General features: G+C 39.9%; 1 protein-coding gene across 4 annotated transcripts; it reads right to left on the reverse strand.

Moving 5' to 3' along the window:
• Positions 1–80: 80 nt before the first annotated feature.
• Positions 81–5,258, reverse strand: LOC137003507 (polymeric immunoglobulin receptor-like). Of its 4 annotated transcripts, none has more exons than XM_067363696.1 (8): positions 5,120–5,258; positions 4,633–4,944; positions 4,226–4,534; positions 4,109–4,139; positions 3,873–3,929; positions 3,378–3,478; positions 3,189–3,241; positions 81–1,195 (listed from the first exon to the last, which is right to left on the reverse strand). In XM_067363696.1, exons 1-8 carry the CDS (start codon positions 5,178–5,180, stop codon positions 1,172–1,174), a joined length of 948 nt encoding a protein of 315 aa, XP_067219797.1. In that variant the 5' UTR covers positions 5,181–5,258; the 3' UTR covers positions 81–1,171. The 4 variants fall into 4 exon arrangements, with proteins under 4 accessions (XP_067219797.1, XP_067219796.1, XP_067219800.1 ...); XM_067363695.1 differs by having other exon boundaries at positions 3,378–3,481; XM_067363699.1 differs by lacking the exon at positions 3,873–3,929.
• Between the last annotated feature and the right edge of the window lie 10,748 nt (positions 5,259–16,006).

Raw genomic sequence — 16,006 nt, forward strand, 5'->3', positions numbered from 1 at the left:
TTTTAATGAGCGTAATATGGTTCATTTTACTGGACATTTACTCTGTATAGACATTAATAAATATATCTTTGTGCATAAGTGTTGAGGTCATAATATAAGTATCAAAAGAACAAAGGCCTGTATACTGTATTATGCTCTATTGGACAATGTTTGACTTAAGTCAAATCTAAATGTCTAACAAAAGGTCAGATTTGGAAGCATTATTATGTGTACTTTTTAATTTATTTGTAGAATCAAATCACCTGGGTTTTTCAATGATGTAATTGGTCAAACACATTACATAATGTTTCTCTACTTCTTTAAATTGCAGTCTAGATTTTGAGTAATATAATACAGTTTTTAAATGGGTTTACTTTAGTCATGTATTTATTTCGGACAATCTGTATCTGCACAACATTCTAGTAGTGACAAAAGTGCGCAGTGGTTGCAGACACAGCACGGGGCGCTGTTTGTCGGAGGGCTGTCTGGACTATTGTAATCAACAAACGAAGAAGAGTAAGTGCGCACACAATAATAACTCATTGACACACACGTTAGTTGGATCCAATGACAGTAAAGGTTGGATCAGGGATGCATGTGTGCTCCGCAAATTCACGTCCTAAATACTGTATTTTAGCTGATCAAAAATGTATGAAAAATGTCATAAATTGTATCATTAAATATACAGGTTTGACTGTAGTCATGTCGTCCCATGATGAATAATAGGCCTAATCATATTTTTAGGCTAAACCAATACATTATATATTTGGATGCACGTATATACTAAAGTTGCAGAACGTAATGAAACGTTGCATATAGGTCCCATTAATAGATCTAAAAGAATAGCCTATTCAAAATCTCACATCTAACATGAAATGAAACATATTCTTTATTATCACTTTACAAACAGGGAATTAACAGTTTTTCTCCATATTGTCTAATACAGTTTTGGGTTTACATCCAAGCTGTTGAATGAAAATGCAAGTAGGTAGCCTAAAATTCAATGCTATTTGCTACACCTACGTCAAGGGGGAAATGCACGTGTTTCCACAACTGCATTACTACGCGTTGCCATGACATCAATTCTTGTCGGAGTTTTGAAAATATTTTAAAGAGAGAGACTGACTGATGAGTACAGAGTAACAAGATGGGCGTGGCTTTTAAAAGTGCCTTTGTGTGTGTCTGTGGTGCTTTAAAGCTGCCAAATTTGAGGGACCTAAAGAAGAAAAGAGGAAAAAAACAGAATTGAACATTTCACATCAGTATTCTCTTAATCTGTGTTGCCAGAATGGGCTAGATTGAATGTGATATTCGTTTTATACAGTGAAAAAACAAGTTAATATTGTTAACTACAATTTCTAACAAAATTTGACAAACAGTTAATAAATGCAAGTATAGTGAATTTATATATATATATGTATATGTATATGTGTATATATGTATTTATATATATATATATATATATATATGTATGTATATATATATATGTATATGTATATATATATATATGTATATATATATATATATGTATATATATATATATATATATATATATATATATATATGTATATATATATATATATATATATATATATATATATATATTTATATATATATATATATATATTTATATATATATATACATATTTATATATATATACATACATATATACATATATATATACATATAACAGTTAATAAATGCAAGTATAGGGAATTTATTTATATATAAATATATATATATATATATATATATATATATATATATATATATATATATATATATATATATATATAAATTCCCCATTTATTTTAATATAAAAAAATTCCCAAACAAAGCCACAGCAGAACTTTAAATAAATAAATAAATAAATAAATAAATTTATAATGTTGGATAATAGTTGTGAGCTAATGTAACGTTAGCCTAATAGGCTACTTAAACTTGAATTCAATAACGTAAGCTGCACATTTGGTGCAGAAAGCTATATTTTTATAATTACTTCTAACATTTATCGTCATAAGAAATGGCCACCTTACAAATCTAAAGTTTCTAAACACAACTTATTGTCCTGACTCAACAGTTTTTAATCAAACCTCCGATACGTTATCCTATGACAAGAAAACGCTAAAACTGCTTACTTGCAAGCGTCTAAGAGCATGTTAAACTCACCTTTTAATGTCGTTTTGCCTGCAGTTGAGGGTTGCTTTGGTCAAACTCACCTCTGAATGCCGTTTTACCTGCAGTTGAGTGTTGCTAAACTAACCGCTGAATGATCACGTGCGTTGTTAAACTCACCGCTGAAAACGCTAAACCTTTGCGGGGACTTTGATATCAGATTGCGAGCGGTTTTAAACATCAAAAACCAGTTGGAGGGCCAGATAAAAATTATCTGGGTGCCGCCATTTGACTCCCCCTGGCATAAATAATATTTTGTAGCCCGATCAGAAAAAAGGGAGTAAATAATTAAAACAAAATGAACAGCATTAGCTGCTACGTGTGAAAAGAAACCTGCTTTGGATGTATTATGTTCAGGACAAACGTAATAGCACTGCAATAAATTGGCTTTATTAGGTTAAGGACCAACGTAATAGCACTGCTTATATTAGGTTAAGGACCAACGTAATAGCACTGCTTATATGTTGGCATGTAACGTAATTGCGATTTGCAAAATAGTTTCCTCAGAACGTATTTCATGTGATACAGGGTTGTTGGAAGCATATGGAACTGCCCTGGATGTCAATTTTCTGTTCACCATATATGACTTCACATGTAAGAAATGTGTACAAAATGGACATGCAAATGAATTAACGTCGCTGTGGCAGTGTTTCGAATACAACATTACTTTTGAATGTTTTCTTAATGTTTTGAACACTGCAAAAAATGCTGTTCTTACTTAGAATTTTTGTCTTGTTTCTAGTCAAAATTATCTTAAAATTCTTAAATCAAGAAGCATTTTCTTGACAAGTACAAATTATTTTCTTGTTTTCAGGAAAAATAAGTCAAAATTAAGTACGTTTTTCCTTAAAACAAGCAAAATAATCTGCCAATGGGTTAAGCAAAATAATCTTAGTCCAAACTGAAAACAAGATTAAATAGTTTATTCTTGGTTTGAAATAAGATTATTTTGCTTACCCCATTGGCAGATTATTTTGCTTGTTTTAAGGAAGAACATTTTCATAACTAGACTCATGTAAATTAAGGGACTTACTGCATCACTGGTCCTGCTGTCGTTTCTCTCTCTATTTTGGTGTTTATCTTGCTCTTTATTTTAAAAAGGGGAAACAATAACATGACATTAACAGAAGTTATATATATGAGCTGTTGAAATAAATGATAAAATATCTGGGGATGAAATGAACTTTAAAAGAATTAAGAAAAAAGTGCAGGTTAAACTGACTGGATCTCTGTGTCCATTTCCAGGTGAAAACACCGACCAGAATCAACAGCAGCAGAAGAGCAGCTGAAACTGGAAGCCACACAGACAGAAGCTCTTTATTTCTGCTGGAAATAAGAAAACACAGTAACACTTTATTTTGCAGTGTCCTTGACACACATATTACATGTAGTTATCATAATAAAATTGTATACTATAAATTGTACATAATTATATACAACTAACCCTGAACCACACCCTAATCCTAACCCTATAGTAAGTACATAGTTAATTATTATTACTCAGTACTTAAATGTATAATTAAACTGTAACAAGGACACTGCAAAATAAATTTAAAATCTGTTCACTCAGAAAGTTTTCTGGAACTAATTCAGCTGAATAAGAGGAATCTGAACAAAATTTTCACCAGACCTTTATTAAACTTTAATGCAATTCAGCCTAATAATATTTAGAATAAGTTTAAGCTTTATTTTATTTTAAACAGTACTGATTATATACATTTGTTGGTCTTCAGTGTCAGTTTTATTTTTATTCTTGGAGATTCCTGTTTCACTTCTGCAAAAGTAGAAAAAGAAAAAGAAAATCACCAAGGCAATGAGGAAATTATGTAAGCATTAAAGACAAAGAAATTGAGGAAATAGAGCACTGATGACAAAACAGCAAAATATATAATAATTCTAGGAAGATTATGCTGTGAGGAGTCTACTTTTAATGAGAATCGTTTCAGTACTAACGAGTTTCCTGGATTGTCTGTTGGCCCGCTTACTGTAAAAAGTAGAAAGCAAAGAAATTTTAGTTGTTTTATTTTAAATATAGTAGCAAAATATTTATTAATGATTTTTTTTTAAAACCTGGTTCGGCCTCTGTTACAGTGAGATGAACAGGGTTCATTGCCTCTCCAGAAGAGCAGAAGAACCATCCAGAATCACTGAGTCTCAGTCCAGTCATCAGCACAGTGAAGGATCTTCTCCCATCATCACTGATCTGGACTGATGAATTCTGGGATGTTTCAGTCCTCCCCACTGTGTAACAGCTCTGATCTTTATATCTGCACCACTGTTTGAGTTCATTCTGATATCCAGAACTGTAGAAACACTGGACACTGACATTACCACCTTCATGTCCAGATATACTGCTGCTCACCACAGACACATCAGGAGCTGAACACACAGAGAGATTTGAGATTATTAAATACATGTGTGTGAAGTCAGAGAATTAGACATTAGAATGTGATTGAAATAATTACAAAATCTCATACCAGACTGAACCTTGAGATGAAGCTCATATGTGACATTTGGCTGTCCTTCAGTCTCCACAGCACAAGAATAACCTCCAGTGTGTTTGTTCTGCAGGTTTTTCATAGTCACAGTAAAGAGACTCTGATCAGGATGATCAATTACTGACAGATTCTCCTCTGATGTGTTTGTGTATATTTTAGATTGATCATATTCTGAGTACCAGTATTTCTTCTGCGGAGGGTTTTTCTCATCATAACGACATGGGATGGTGACAGATCCTCCAGTCTTAATAGTTAAAACATGATTTGACCAGCCACTGTAGCATTCAACACCTAAACAAACACACAAACCATTATGTCCAGGATTAACAATAAATCACTCCTCAATTTGTTCTATCTTCATTAAATCCATTAAAAGCATCATGAACAGTTGAGCATAAAATGTGTTATTGCAAAATGATAAACAGGATCCATTAGAAACAAACACAGCACAACATTTAATACTCACCTAAAATGAGCCAAAACCCGATTGAAATGTAGAACATTTTTTTCTTTGCGTATACGGCCATTGTGTAAGTTTCTCTTCCTGTATCTTGAGCTGTCTAACTGTGTTTGTAGAGACTGCTGCACTTCCTTTTTCTCCTTCATATAACACTCAAACATCTTGCGCCACCTGCGGCTAAATGCTTTAACTCTAGATCTCAAGTTATGTTCTGGTCACACTTTCATTTACATCTCTATTTTTACTTATAACAATTAGTAGCACACTGAATTTTATCAGTCATAAATAATCATATGATAAAACTTTACCAGCACATGCTCAGTAGAGCTCTCTCTCTCTCTCTCTCTCTCTCTCTCTCTCTCTCTCAAAAAAGAAGATCTGCCTGAGAAGATGAGGTGTGATTGTTTCACTTTTTGAGAAATTAAATCAAAATCCGATTTTGTGAAATGGTATTGGTTCTTCTGAAATTAAATAATATATATTAAATAATAAATAATATAACCACACTATGAAACTTTTGGCCTTCTAGTGGTTAAAAAATAAAACCGCATTTGTCTTACGGAAGTACATGGTTTTGGTTGTGATTTATCTCTGCTCATCTGTGCGGTTGAATGTGGTTCACGGCACAGCTGTTCACAATGGAAAGTTGTGCTCTCTGCTGAACCAAAAGACGTCCAGCACCCCTCTCTGGATGTCATGGGTGGAGCTTGACCTAATTAGGTTTAGGGATAGGGTTATGGGTAGGGTTAGGGTGTGTCTGGATCTTCAAGCTCCACACATTTGCTCTGCAGTGAGCAGACTCTCAATGGAAATCCAAAAAAAGTTGTTACAATTAGACACAACGAATGCTTGAGGTAAAACGCAAAAAAATAAAACTTTGAAAATAAATAAATAAATCAATAATAATGTATGATATAACCTGTAGAATTTATTTTCACAAGTTCACACTTAATAGCGTAAAAGAGTAAAATAAGTATATTTGGCCTGCTGCAAGGTCAACCCCGCCCTTTCTCTTAAGATTTCTCTCTTTTCCTTAGTAAAAGTTTGCATCAGCAGCTTTGTGAATAGAATTTAAGAGGAAACTCTTAACTAAGAACTTTTACTGCTATTTAGGAGAACTCTTAGTGGTAAGATATGTTTTATGAAAAATATTGGTAACACTTTACAATAACAGTACATGAATAACCATGAACTAATACATAAATGAATAGTTACTAAACATGAACTCATGATTAGTTACTAAACATGAACTCATGATTAGTTAAGATATGAACTAATGAAAAATGATCCTTAACTACGACAGGAGTCATAAGGATTCATGCATGAAAACAGAAGCCTTAACTACGCGTTAATACATGTTTGTTAATTAATGCATTAATTAACATTTAGGGGTAAACTAAATAAATCAGCCTCCATAAGAGTAAACAAGAAGTACTCTGAATTTGAATTAAACGTGATTTAATACTGTCATAATTTACACTGTAATATCATAATCTGCCATCTGCAGCTTTGTGACAAATAATTGCAATGGCACATGATTATTTAGCCATTAATTACATAGATCTGTCTAATCAAATGTGGAAAATAGACTAACTACCACTAATAAATTTAATTTGATCTAAACTGTTTTCTGATTTTTATTGTTCATTTATATTTAGTCATAGCTAAATAGTCATAGGCCTAGTTTATTCCCGGAACTAAAGTATGTAGGGTTTGTTTCTGGCGGGACACTCATTAGTGGCGCACGCTAGGTGTTCTCTTGGCGCGTTTGTTGTGTTGCTGGCATTTTAAACTAATAAATGACTGCTTTGGTAAGCCGAATTAATAATTAAAGACATATTTACATGTATGTTTTATTGGGGTTTTCAGGAGGTTATGTGCAGTTATTAACTGTATTTGTATTTCTGTCGTTTAAATGTATATGCTTTGATTAGCATTAGCTTGTGGACGCGCGCGATTTTACATGTAAATGTGCCTTATGTGTGTCTTTACAGGTATGTTTATGGCTTGCTTTCAAGTCCATATATGTTTAATTATATAAATAAAAGTAAAATACAAATACTTTGTATATATATATATATATTTTTTTTTTTTTTGTACCGGGGTGTAAAGGAATAAGGATGGCACTCTAGTGTTTATTCATATATTAGTTAATGATGTGTGATATGTGCATCATGTCATGACTTTACTTGAGGGGGCACAATCATAATTAACTCATTATTAAATAACCATATACTAACATCATCTAATGGGTTGTTAATGTATACTTATGTCATGACTTTACTTGAGGGGGCACAATCATAATTCACTGTTAACTACTTACCAAATTCAGCTCATGATTATCATTAACTTACTATCAAATACACTCGTACCAACACAACTATATAAGTACTCAGCCCAGTTAAGTGATGTTGTGTGACTTTTCAAAAAGTCAGAGAATGGAGGTACAGTATATGATCACGGCTTGCGTCTGGATGGAGAGAGAACTTCTGAATCTGATCCCAGCAAACGCTCTCTGACCTTAGTTCATGTTTCCTGTTTGGTTATTTTTTTGGGAACCGATTCCTCAGGAACTGATGTAAGTCACAGTAGTTTAGTTTGATAGGAAAGAATATCACAAAACATTAAGACCTTTTAAGATAGTGTATTTAAATAGTGTATTTAGTATTTTATATGTTTGATAAGGAGGATAAGTGAAAATAATGGCAAACTAATCCTGTGCCTTTCAGTAATGTTTATAATGAAGCTGCTGATGTCAGTAGTTTAAATTCTGACAATAATAAATTGTTTAAATTTATTTCAAAGTCCAAATATGTATTATTCCTTCTTATAGAGACTCTTTGATTTAGTTTACCCTAAATGTTAATTAATGCATTAATTAACAAACATGTATTAACGCGTAGTTAAGGCTGCTGTTTCCATGCATGAATCCCTATGACTCCTGTCGTAGTTAAGGATCACTCTTCATTAGTTCATATCTTAACTAATCATGGGTTCATGTTGAAGTAACTATTAACTCAGGTATTAGTTCATGGTTATTCATGTACTGTTATTGTAAAGTGTTACCAAAATATTTTGTAAATGCGGCCCCTGGTCCCTCGACTGAGCCTGGTTTCTCCCAATATTTTTTTTTTATCTCCATTTCTGTCAACTGATAGAATTTTGATTCATTGCCACTGTCACCTATTGGCTTGCTTGTTGAGTTGGGAACTCATAATATTCAGCAGTATTATTGATTTGAGTGCACTGGCTTAGATAAGAACTGGATTGCACTTGTATGAGAACTGAACTGAGCTGAACGGTGACATCAGTGTTTTCTACAGAGCTGCTTTATTGCTGAACTGAACTTCTTTTCATACTAATGAAATTTACACAGTTATTGAACTGAATCAACACTGAATTTAAATTCTGCTTGCATTGATCATTATTTTCCTGTTTATCCCTGTAAATGTTATAGTGCTTGGGCCAGACTTGGGTCACATCAGTAAATAAAACTCATTTTAAAGGGTGTGGGCCAGAGGAACATGTTTGTGTCTGTTTTCAGTGTGTGGGGCAGTTTTGGGCCGGACCCAGCTAGAACTGACGCAAATATGTGGCCCAGAGGTGGGCCAGACAAATTTTTGATATTTGGTAACTAAGCTAATATAGCATACCACACAGAAATACACAATATACATTTGGGGACGATTAGATTATGGGTTAAATGGAGCCAATGTGCTTCAGACCATGTGCTTAGGTTGTTAAAATAGGGCCCTTTGACTCTCTCCTCAAGCTTCAATGGCATTCCAAGTTGGGAGAGGGACGACTCCCCCCACCACCAGCCATGTGATCCAGAGAACACTGCCAAAGTGCAATACACATATACAGTATCTCACAGAAGTGAGTACACCCCTCACATTTTTGTAAAAATTTTATTATATCTTTTCATGTGACAACACTGAAGAAATGACACTTTGCTACAATGTAAAGTAGTGAGTGTACAGCTTGTATAACAGTGTAAATTTCCTGTCCCCTCAAAATAACTCAACACACAGCCATTAAAGGATTAGTTCACTTTCAAATTAAAATTTCCTGATAATTTACTTACCCCTGTTTCATCCAAGATGTTCATGTCTTTCTTTCTTCAATCGAAAAGAAATTAAGGTTTTTGATGAAAACATTCCAGGATTTTTCTCCATACAGTGGACTTCAATGGAGCCCAAATAGTCGAAGGTCAAAATTACAGTTTACAGTGATCCCAGATGAGAAATAAGGGTCTTATCTAGAGAAACCATCGCTCATTTTCATAAAAATAAATAAATAAATAATATAAGTTTTAACAATAAATGCTCATCTTAAACTAGCTCTCTTTTTCTTCGTCATCTCCTTCTTCTTCTCTATTTGAATTCTGGTAGTGTATACATTGCTAAGTGTATTCCTGCCCTCCACAGGTCAAAGTTTTTGATCTAACTGTTATATACTTGAATATTGTATATGACAATTTAGTTCAAACTTTGACCTGTGGAGGGCAGTAATACACTTAGCAGTGTCTACACTGCCGGAATTCAAATAGAGAAGAAGAAGAGAGCTAGTTCAAGATAAGCATTTACGGTTAAAACGTATAAAATTAAAAAAATTTTTTTTTAGAAAATGAGCGATGGTTTCTCTAGATAAGACCCATATTTCTTGTCTGGGATTACTGTAAACTGTAATTTTGACCTTCAACTGTTTGGGTTCTACTGAAGTCCACTGTATGGAGAAAAATCCTGGAATGTTTTCATCAAAAACCTTAATTTCTTTTCAACTGAAGAAAGAAAGACATGAACATCTTGGATGACATGGGGGAGAGTAAATAATCAGGAAATTTTAATTAGAAAGTGAACTAATCCATTAATGTCTACAGCTGGCCACAAAAGTGAGTACACCCCTAAGTGAAAATGTCCAAATTGGGCCCAAAGTGTCAATTTTGTGGCCAGCGGTTTAGATATTAATGGCTATGTTTTGAGTTATTTTGAGGGGACAGCAACACTGTTATACAAGCTGTACACTCACTACTTTACATTGTAGCAAAGTGTCATTTCTTCAGTGTTGTCACATTAAAAGATATAATTCCTTTGCGTTGTGAAAACGATCCCCACTCACACGGATTGCCCCGGGTTACTTTACTGTAACCCTGTTCCCTGAAAAGGCGGGAACGAGAAGCTGCGCTTTATTCAGCGCTGTGGGAACGTCTTTAGTCGTGACCAGCTGTGAATATATGTGTCAAACAACGTCAAAGAAACTGACCTATATTTATAGCCTTGCGAGACGTCATCGGAATGCGCCATGAGCGAGGCTATAATTAGATGTGCCACCTGTACATCAGCAGATATTTTGTCTGAAGAGCAGTCCAGGGACATCTCAGTGCGGCAATGAAGCGCAGCTTCTCGTTCCCGCCTTTTCAGGGAACAGGGTTACAGTAAAGTAACCCGGGGCGTTCCCTTTCAAAGGCTACACTCTAAGCTGCGCTTTATTCAGCGCTGTGGGAACGAGAATACCCACGCCGCCGCACTGTGTGTCCGGACCCCCTGGCTGTGAAGTGTGTCACAAAGCACAGAGAGTCTCAGACACTAGCTTGTGACGTCGACTCAAGGACATGAGAGCCCGGACTAACATGAACATCCAAACTATAAAACCTTATGAATGTGTGCGGAGAGGACCAACCTGCCGCATCACAAACATTTTGTAAGGGGGCGCCCCCCACCAAAGCTCTAGAAGAGGCAACCTCCTCTGGTGGAATGAGCCCTGATGCCCGTTGGCGAAGTGTGACCACACGCCTCATAGGCAAGGGCAATAGCATCTCTCACCCAATGTGACATGGTCTGTTTCGTGCCGGCCGCACCCCTGTTATGGCCACCCCGTCGATCAGAGCGTGGCAAGCCCAGAGAGCGGCCACATAAACCCTGAGTGGCGGGCATGTACCTGTCGATAACTTTTCCTGCAGGAAGTCCAGAACTGTAGCAACTTGGCAGTTTACTGGATCTGCATTGTGTGCAATACACCATCTTTTAAAGACACCCCATTTGTTGGCATAACTTGCTCTAGTAGAGGGAGCTCTAGCATTCAAAATAGTCTCGATAACTTGAGGTGAAAGCCCTGTGTCCCTCAGTTGGTTCCCCTCAGGGGCCAAACATGAAGATTCCACATCTCCGGCCGGGGATGAAATATTGTCCCCTGCGCCTGAGACAGAAGGTCCCTCCTGCTCGGTATCGCCCAAGGCGAGCCATCGAGAAGAGACATTATCTCCGAGAACCATATTCTGTTCGGCCAATGCGGTGCTATCAATAAGAGGCAAATCCCTTGTTGGCGAACTCTGGCTAGAACTCCCGGGAGCAGAGCAAGTGGAGGAAAGGCATACAGGCGCATCGAAGGCCATGTATGCGCCATCGCATCCAGACCTAGGGGGGCTGGGTGACTCAGAGAGAAGTAAAGGGGACATTGCGCTGTCTGATGGGAGGTGAAGAGGTCCACCTCTGCCTCGTAGAACCTCAGCCATATCTATTTCACTACGTAGGGGTGAAGTTTCCATTCCCCACTCGGTAGTTTCTGTCTGGACAGTAAATCTGCTCCCACATTCTGGTCCCCAGGAATATACACTGCCCTCAGTGACAGGAATTTGTCCTGGGCCCAGAGAAAGATCTGTCGCGCTATCCTGTTGAGATGGCGCAAACGCAGACCTCCCTGGCGATTTACATAAGAGACTGCTGTTGTGTTGTCCATCCGCACTAGGACATGACAGCCTCTCAGCTGCTGGAGGAAGTATTTCAGGGCCAGAAATACAGCCATCAATTCTAGGCAGTTGATGTGCCAGACGAGCTGATGGCCCTCCCATTCCCCTTGGGCTGGACAACCACTTAAGACCGCTCCCCAGCCCGTCAGGGAGGCGTCCGTCGTTAGCAACCTGCGACGACACGGCGCCCCTAGAGTGGGACCCAAGGTGAGGAACCGGGGTATGAGCCACACAGACAGGGTACCAATATTAGCCAGTCGTCTATATAATTCAAAATGCGAATGCCCTGGAGTCGCAACGGAGCCAATGCTGCATCCATGCATTTTGTGTATGTGCGGGGTGATAGGGCTAGGCCGAATGGAAGAACCCGATACTGGTAAGCTTCGCCCCCGAAAGCGAAGCTCAGGAATCTCCTGTGTTGTGGCAATATTTCGATATGAAAATATGCGTCCTTGAGATCGACGACGGAAAAATTGGATTCTGTATCCGAATTCTACTGTCTTTAGAACCCACGCGGAAACCCCTGGCAGTAGTTTCCACGCTGCCAGGCTGTCTGAAATGGGCACTAATTTTGACACTTCCTTTTGAGGGGATACTAGGTGTTCCATGTCCTGATATGTTACAGGAGCACTCTGCTTCTGAACCTCTCTTTTAGAAGGACCGGGTTGGGGCTGGGTGGCTGATGGCCCCTCCCCCTGAGTGCGGCGAGGAAGGAACTTCACAAAAGCTTCTTCTGATTTTTTCACCTCCTGAAACCTGCTCACGACTGTGTTGACCAAGTCTCCGAACAGGCCAGAAGGTGATACTGGGGCATCAAGAAGGAATACTCGATCTTTATCTTTGATGCCCGTGAGGTTTAGCCACAGGTGCCTCTCCGTGCTAACCATAGCAGCCATAGAACAGCCGATGGCACGAGCCATTTGCTTGGTGGCACGGAGAGACAGATCTGTGGCTCGACGAAGCTCAGTGAACGCTTCCTCTGTGAATGGTAGTGCCGGCACACAGATCCTTCAACAGGTCAGCTTGGTATGCCTGTAACACTGCCATAGTGTGCAGCGCAGCACCAGCCTGACCTGCAGCTTGGAAAGCTTTTCCCACAAGTGCTGATGTGGTTCTACAGGGCTTTATGGGGAGGGTAGGCTTTTTTAACGATGATGCTGACACAGGCGAGAGATAGCTCGCCAGCGTCTCTTCAACCTGTGGCATCATCGTATACCCCCGTCGAATAAATCGACGTCGAGGGCACAAAGACACGGGAAGTATATGGCATTTCCATGACTTAGATAACTCGTCATGGAGGTCCTCAAAGAAGGGGAGAGACTGGCGATTTACATAAGAGACTGCTGTTGTGTTGTCCATCCGCACTAGGACATGACAGCCTCTCAGCTGCTGGAGGAAGTATTTCAGGGCCAGAAATACAGCCATCAATTCTAGGCAGTTGATGTGCCAGACGAGCTGATGGCCCTCCCATTCCCCTTGGGCTGGACAACCACTTAAGACCGCTCCCCAGCCCGTCAGGGAGGCGTCCGTCGTTAGCAACCTGCGACGACACGGCGCCCCTAGAGTGGGACCCAAGGTGAGGAACCGGGGTATGAGCCACACAGACAGGGTACCAATATTAGCCAGTCGTCTATATAATTCAAAATGCGAATGCCCTGGAGTCGCAACGGAGCCAATGCTGCATCCATGCATTTTGTGTATGTGCGGGGTGATAGGGCTAGGCCGAATGGAAGAACCCGATACTGGTAAGCTTCGCCCCCGAAAGCGAAGCTCAGGAATCTCCTGTGTTGTGGCAATATTTCGATATGAAAATATGCGTCCTTGAGATCGATCGTGACGAACCAATCGCACTGTTGGATTGGCGACACGATCATCTTTACTGTTAACATTTTGAACTTGAGAGCTTTGACTGAACGGTTCAGGCCTCGAAGATCTAAAATTGGACGCAGCCCCCCGTCCTTTTTTGGAACTAGGAAGTATCGGCTGTAATAACCCGACTCTCTCTGTGAAGGGGAAACACGTTCTACGGCCCCTTTCTCCAGAAGAGTTTGCAGCTCTTGTGACAGTAACGTCGCTTGCCCCGGCTTCACGGTAGTGGAGACCACGCCGTTGAAACGCGGAGGACGACGGAAAAATTGGATTCTGTATCCGAATTCTACTGTCTTTAGAACCCACGCGGAAACCCCTGGCAGTAGTTTCCACGCTGCCAGGCTGTCTGAAATGGGCACTAATTTTGACACTTCCTTTTGAGGGGATACTAGGTGTTCCATGTCCTGATATGTTACAGGAGCTAACGGAACACCTAACATTTCGCTGGAAACCGCTGCCCCCCGAAGCACCAGAGGTGGCGGGGAAGGAGGGTTTTTGTGGAGATGTCCAGAAGGGGCGAGTTCTAGATATAATACACGCCCTGTCCCGAGGGGGGCCATCCCCACAGGGCTGGGCGCAAGACCATCAGGATTTCTTCTTCTTTTGGAGAATAGTCCTGAGGTCTTGCCTAGGAGGTTGTGTAGGGCGGCGAGACGGTCCCCAGTCCTTACGAGGGGGAGCTCGGCTCGCCACACTCTGCTTCTGAACCTCTCTTTTAGAAGGACCGGGTTGGGGCTGGGTGGCTGATGGCCCCTCCCCCTGAGTGCGGCGAGGAAGGAACTTCACAAAAGCTTCTTCTGATTTTTTCACCTCCTGAAACCTGCTCACGACTGTGTTGACCAAGTCTCCGAACAGGCCAGAAGGTGATACTGGGGCATCAAGAAGGAATACTCGATCTTTATCTTTGATGCCCGTGAGGTTTAGCCACAGGTGCCTCTCCGTGCTAACCATAGCAGCCATAGAACAGCCGATGGCACGAGCCATTTGCTTGGTGGCACGGAGAGACAGATCTGTGGCTCGACGAAGCTCAGTGAACGCTTCCTCTGTGAATGGTAGTGCTGGCACACAGATCCTTCAACAGGTCAGCTTGGTATGCCTGTAACACTGCCATAGTGTGCAGCGCAGCACCAGCCTGACCTGCAGCTTGGAAAGCTTTTCCCACAAGTGCTGATGTGGTTCTACAGGGCTTTATGGGGAGGGTAGGCTTTTTTAACGATGATGCTGACACAGGCGAGAGATAGCTCGCCAGCGTCTCTTCAACCTGTGGCATCATCGTATACCCCCGTCGAATAAATCGACGTCGAGGGCACAAAGACACGGGAAGTATATGGCATTTCCATGACTTAGATAACTCGTCATGGAGGTCCTCAAAGAAGGGGAGAGACTGGCGTTGTGGCCCCTCCCCCTTGCCACCGGACAAAAATCTATCCTCAAGCTTAGATGGTTTGGGGGTCTCTTTTTCCTGTGGCCAGTCTAGCTGTAATCTAGCCACAGCTCGAGTTACTACCTCGAGTAATTCCTCAACGGCTTTATCATCACGTGAGGAATGCTCAGAGGCAGCAAACTCGAGAAGAGAATCTTCGTCTCCTGCGTGAGCTGAAGAAGCACCGGAGTGCGTTTCAGGATAGCGCGAGGAGACGCGCGGATCAGGTGACAAATCGGGCGAAAGGGCAGGACCCGTCTCCCGTTCGTCAGCGAGATCCATTTGTGAGCCCCACGATCGTAATGCGGGTGCTGATCCCTGGAAGATAGAGAGACGAGCACGCAGCATCTTAACTGTGAACATTTCACAATGCTGGCAGTCGCCGCCTTCCAACGCAAGGACAGCGTGCTCTTCCCCCAAACAAACAAAACAGTACGGATGTGTGTCCGTTTCGGCGATCGGACGCGAACACGGAGGAACACACCGTCTGCCTTGTTCACTCATACTTCTCTCAATATATATTATGATATAAAAAAAAAATATATATATATATATATATAATATAAGGAATGTTCACTTTCACTTGGACTGCAGAGTGAAAGGAGGAACAGATGAGAGAAGGTTTTCTGCGCCCTGCCTATCAAATCTAACTCCTGACAAGAGGAAAAGAGAGAAATGATAGATGCTTATGACAAAGTTCACACACAACTTCACAGAGTGGCCTCTGAAGACAAAAGACCTGCTGATGTACAGGTGGAACATCTAATTATAGCCTCGCTCATGGCGCATTCCGATGACGTCTCGCAAGGCTATAAATATAGGTCAATTTCATTGACGTTGTTTTACACATATA

Source organism: Chanodichthys erythropterus, chromosome 16 (genome assembly GCF_024489055.1).
Source record: "Chanodichthys erythropterus isolate Z2021 chromosome 16, ASM2448905v1, whole genome shotgun sequence".
In the NCBI taxonomy this organism is placed as follows: Eukaryota; Metazoa; Chordata; class Actinopteri; order Cypriniformes; family Xenocyprididae; genus Chanodichthys; species Chanodichthys erythropterus.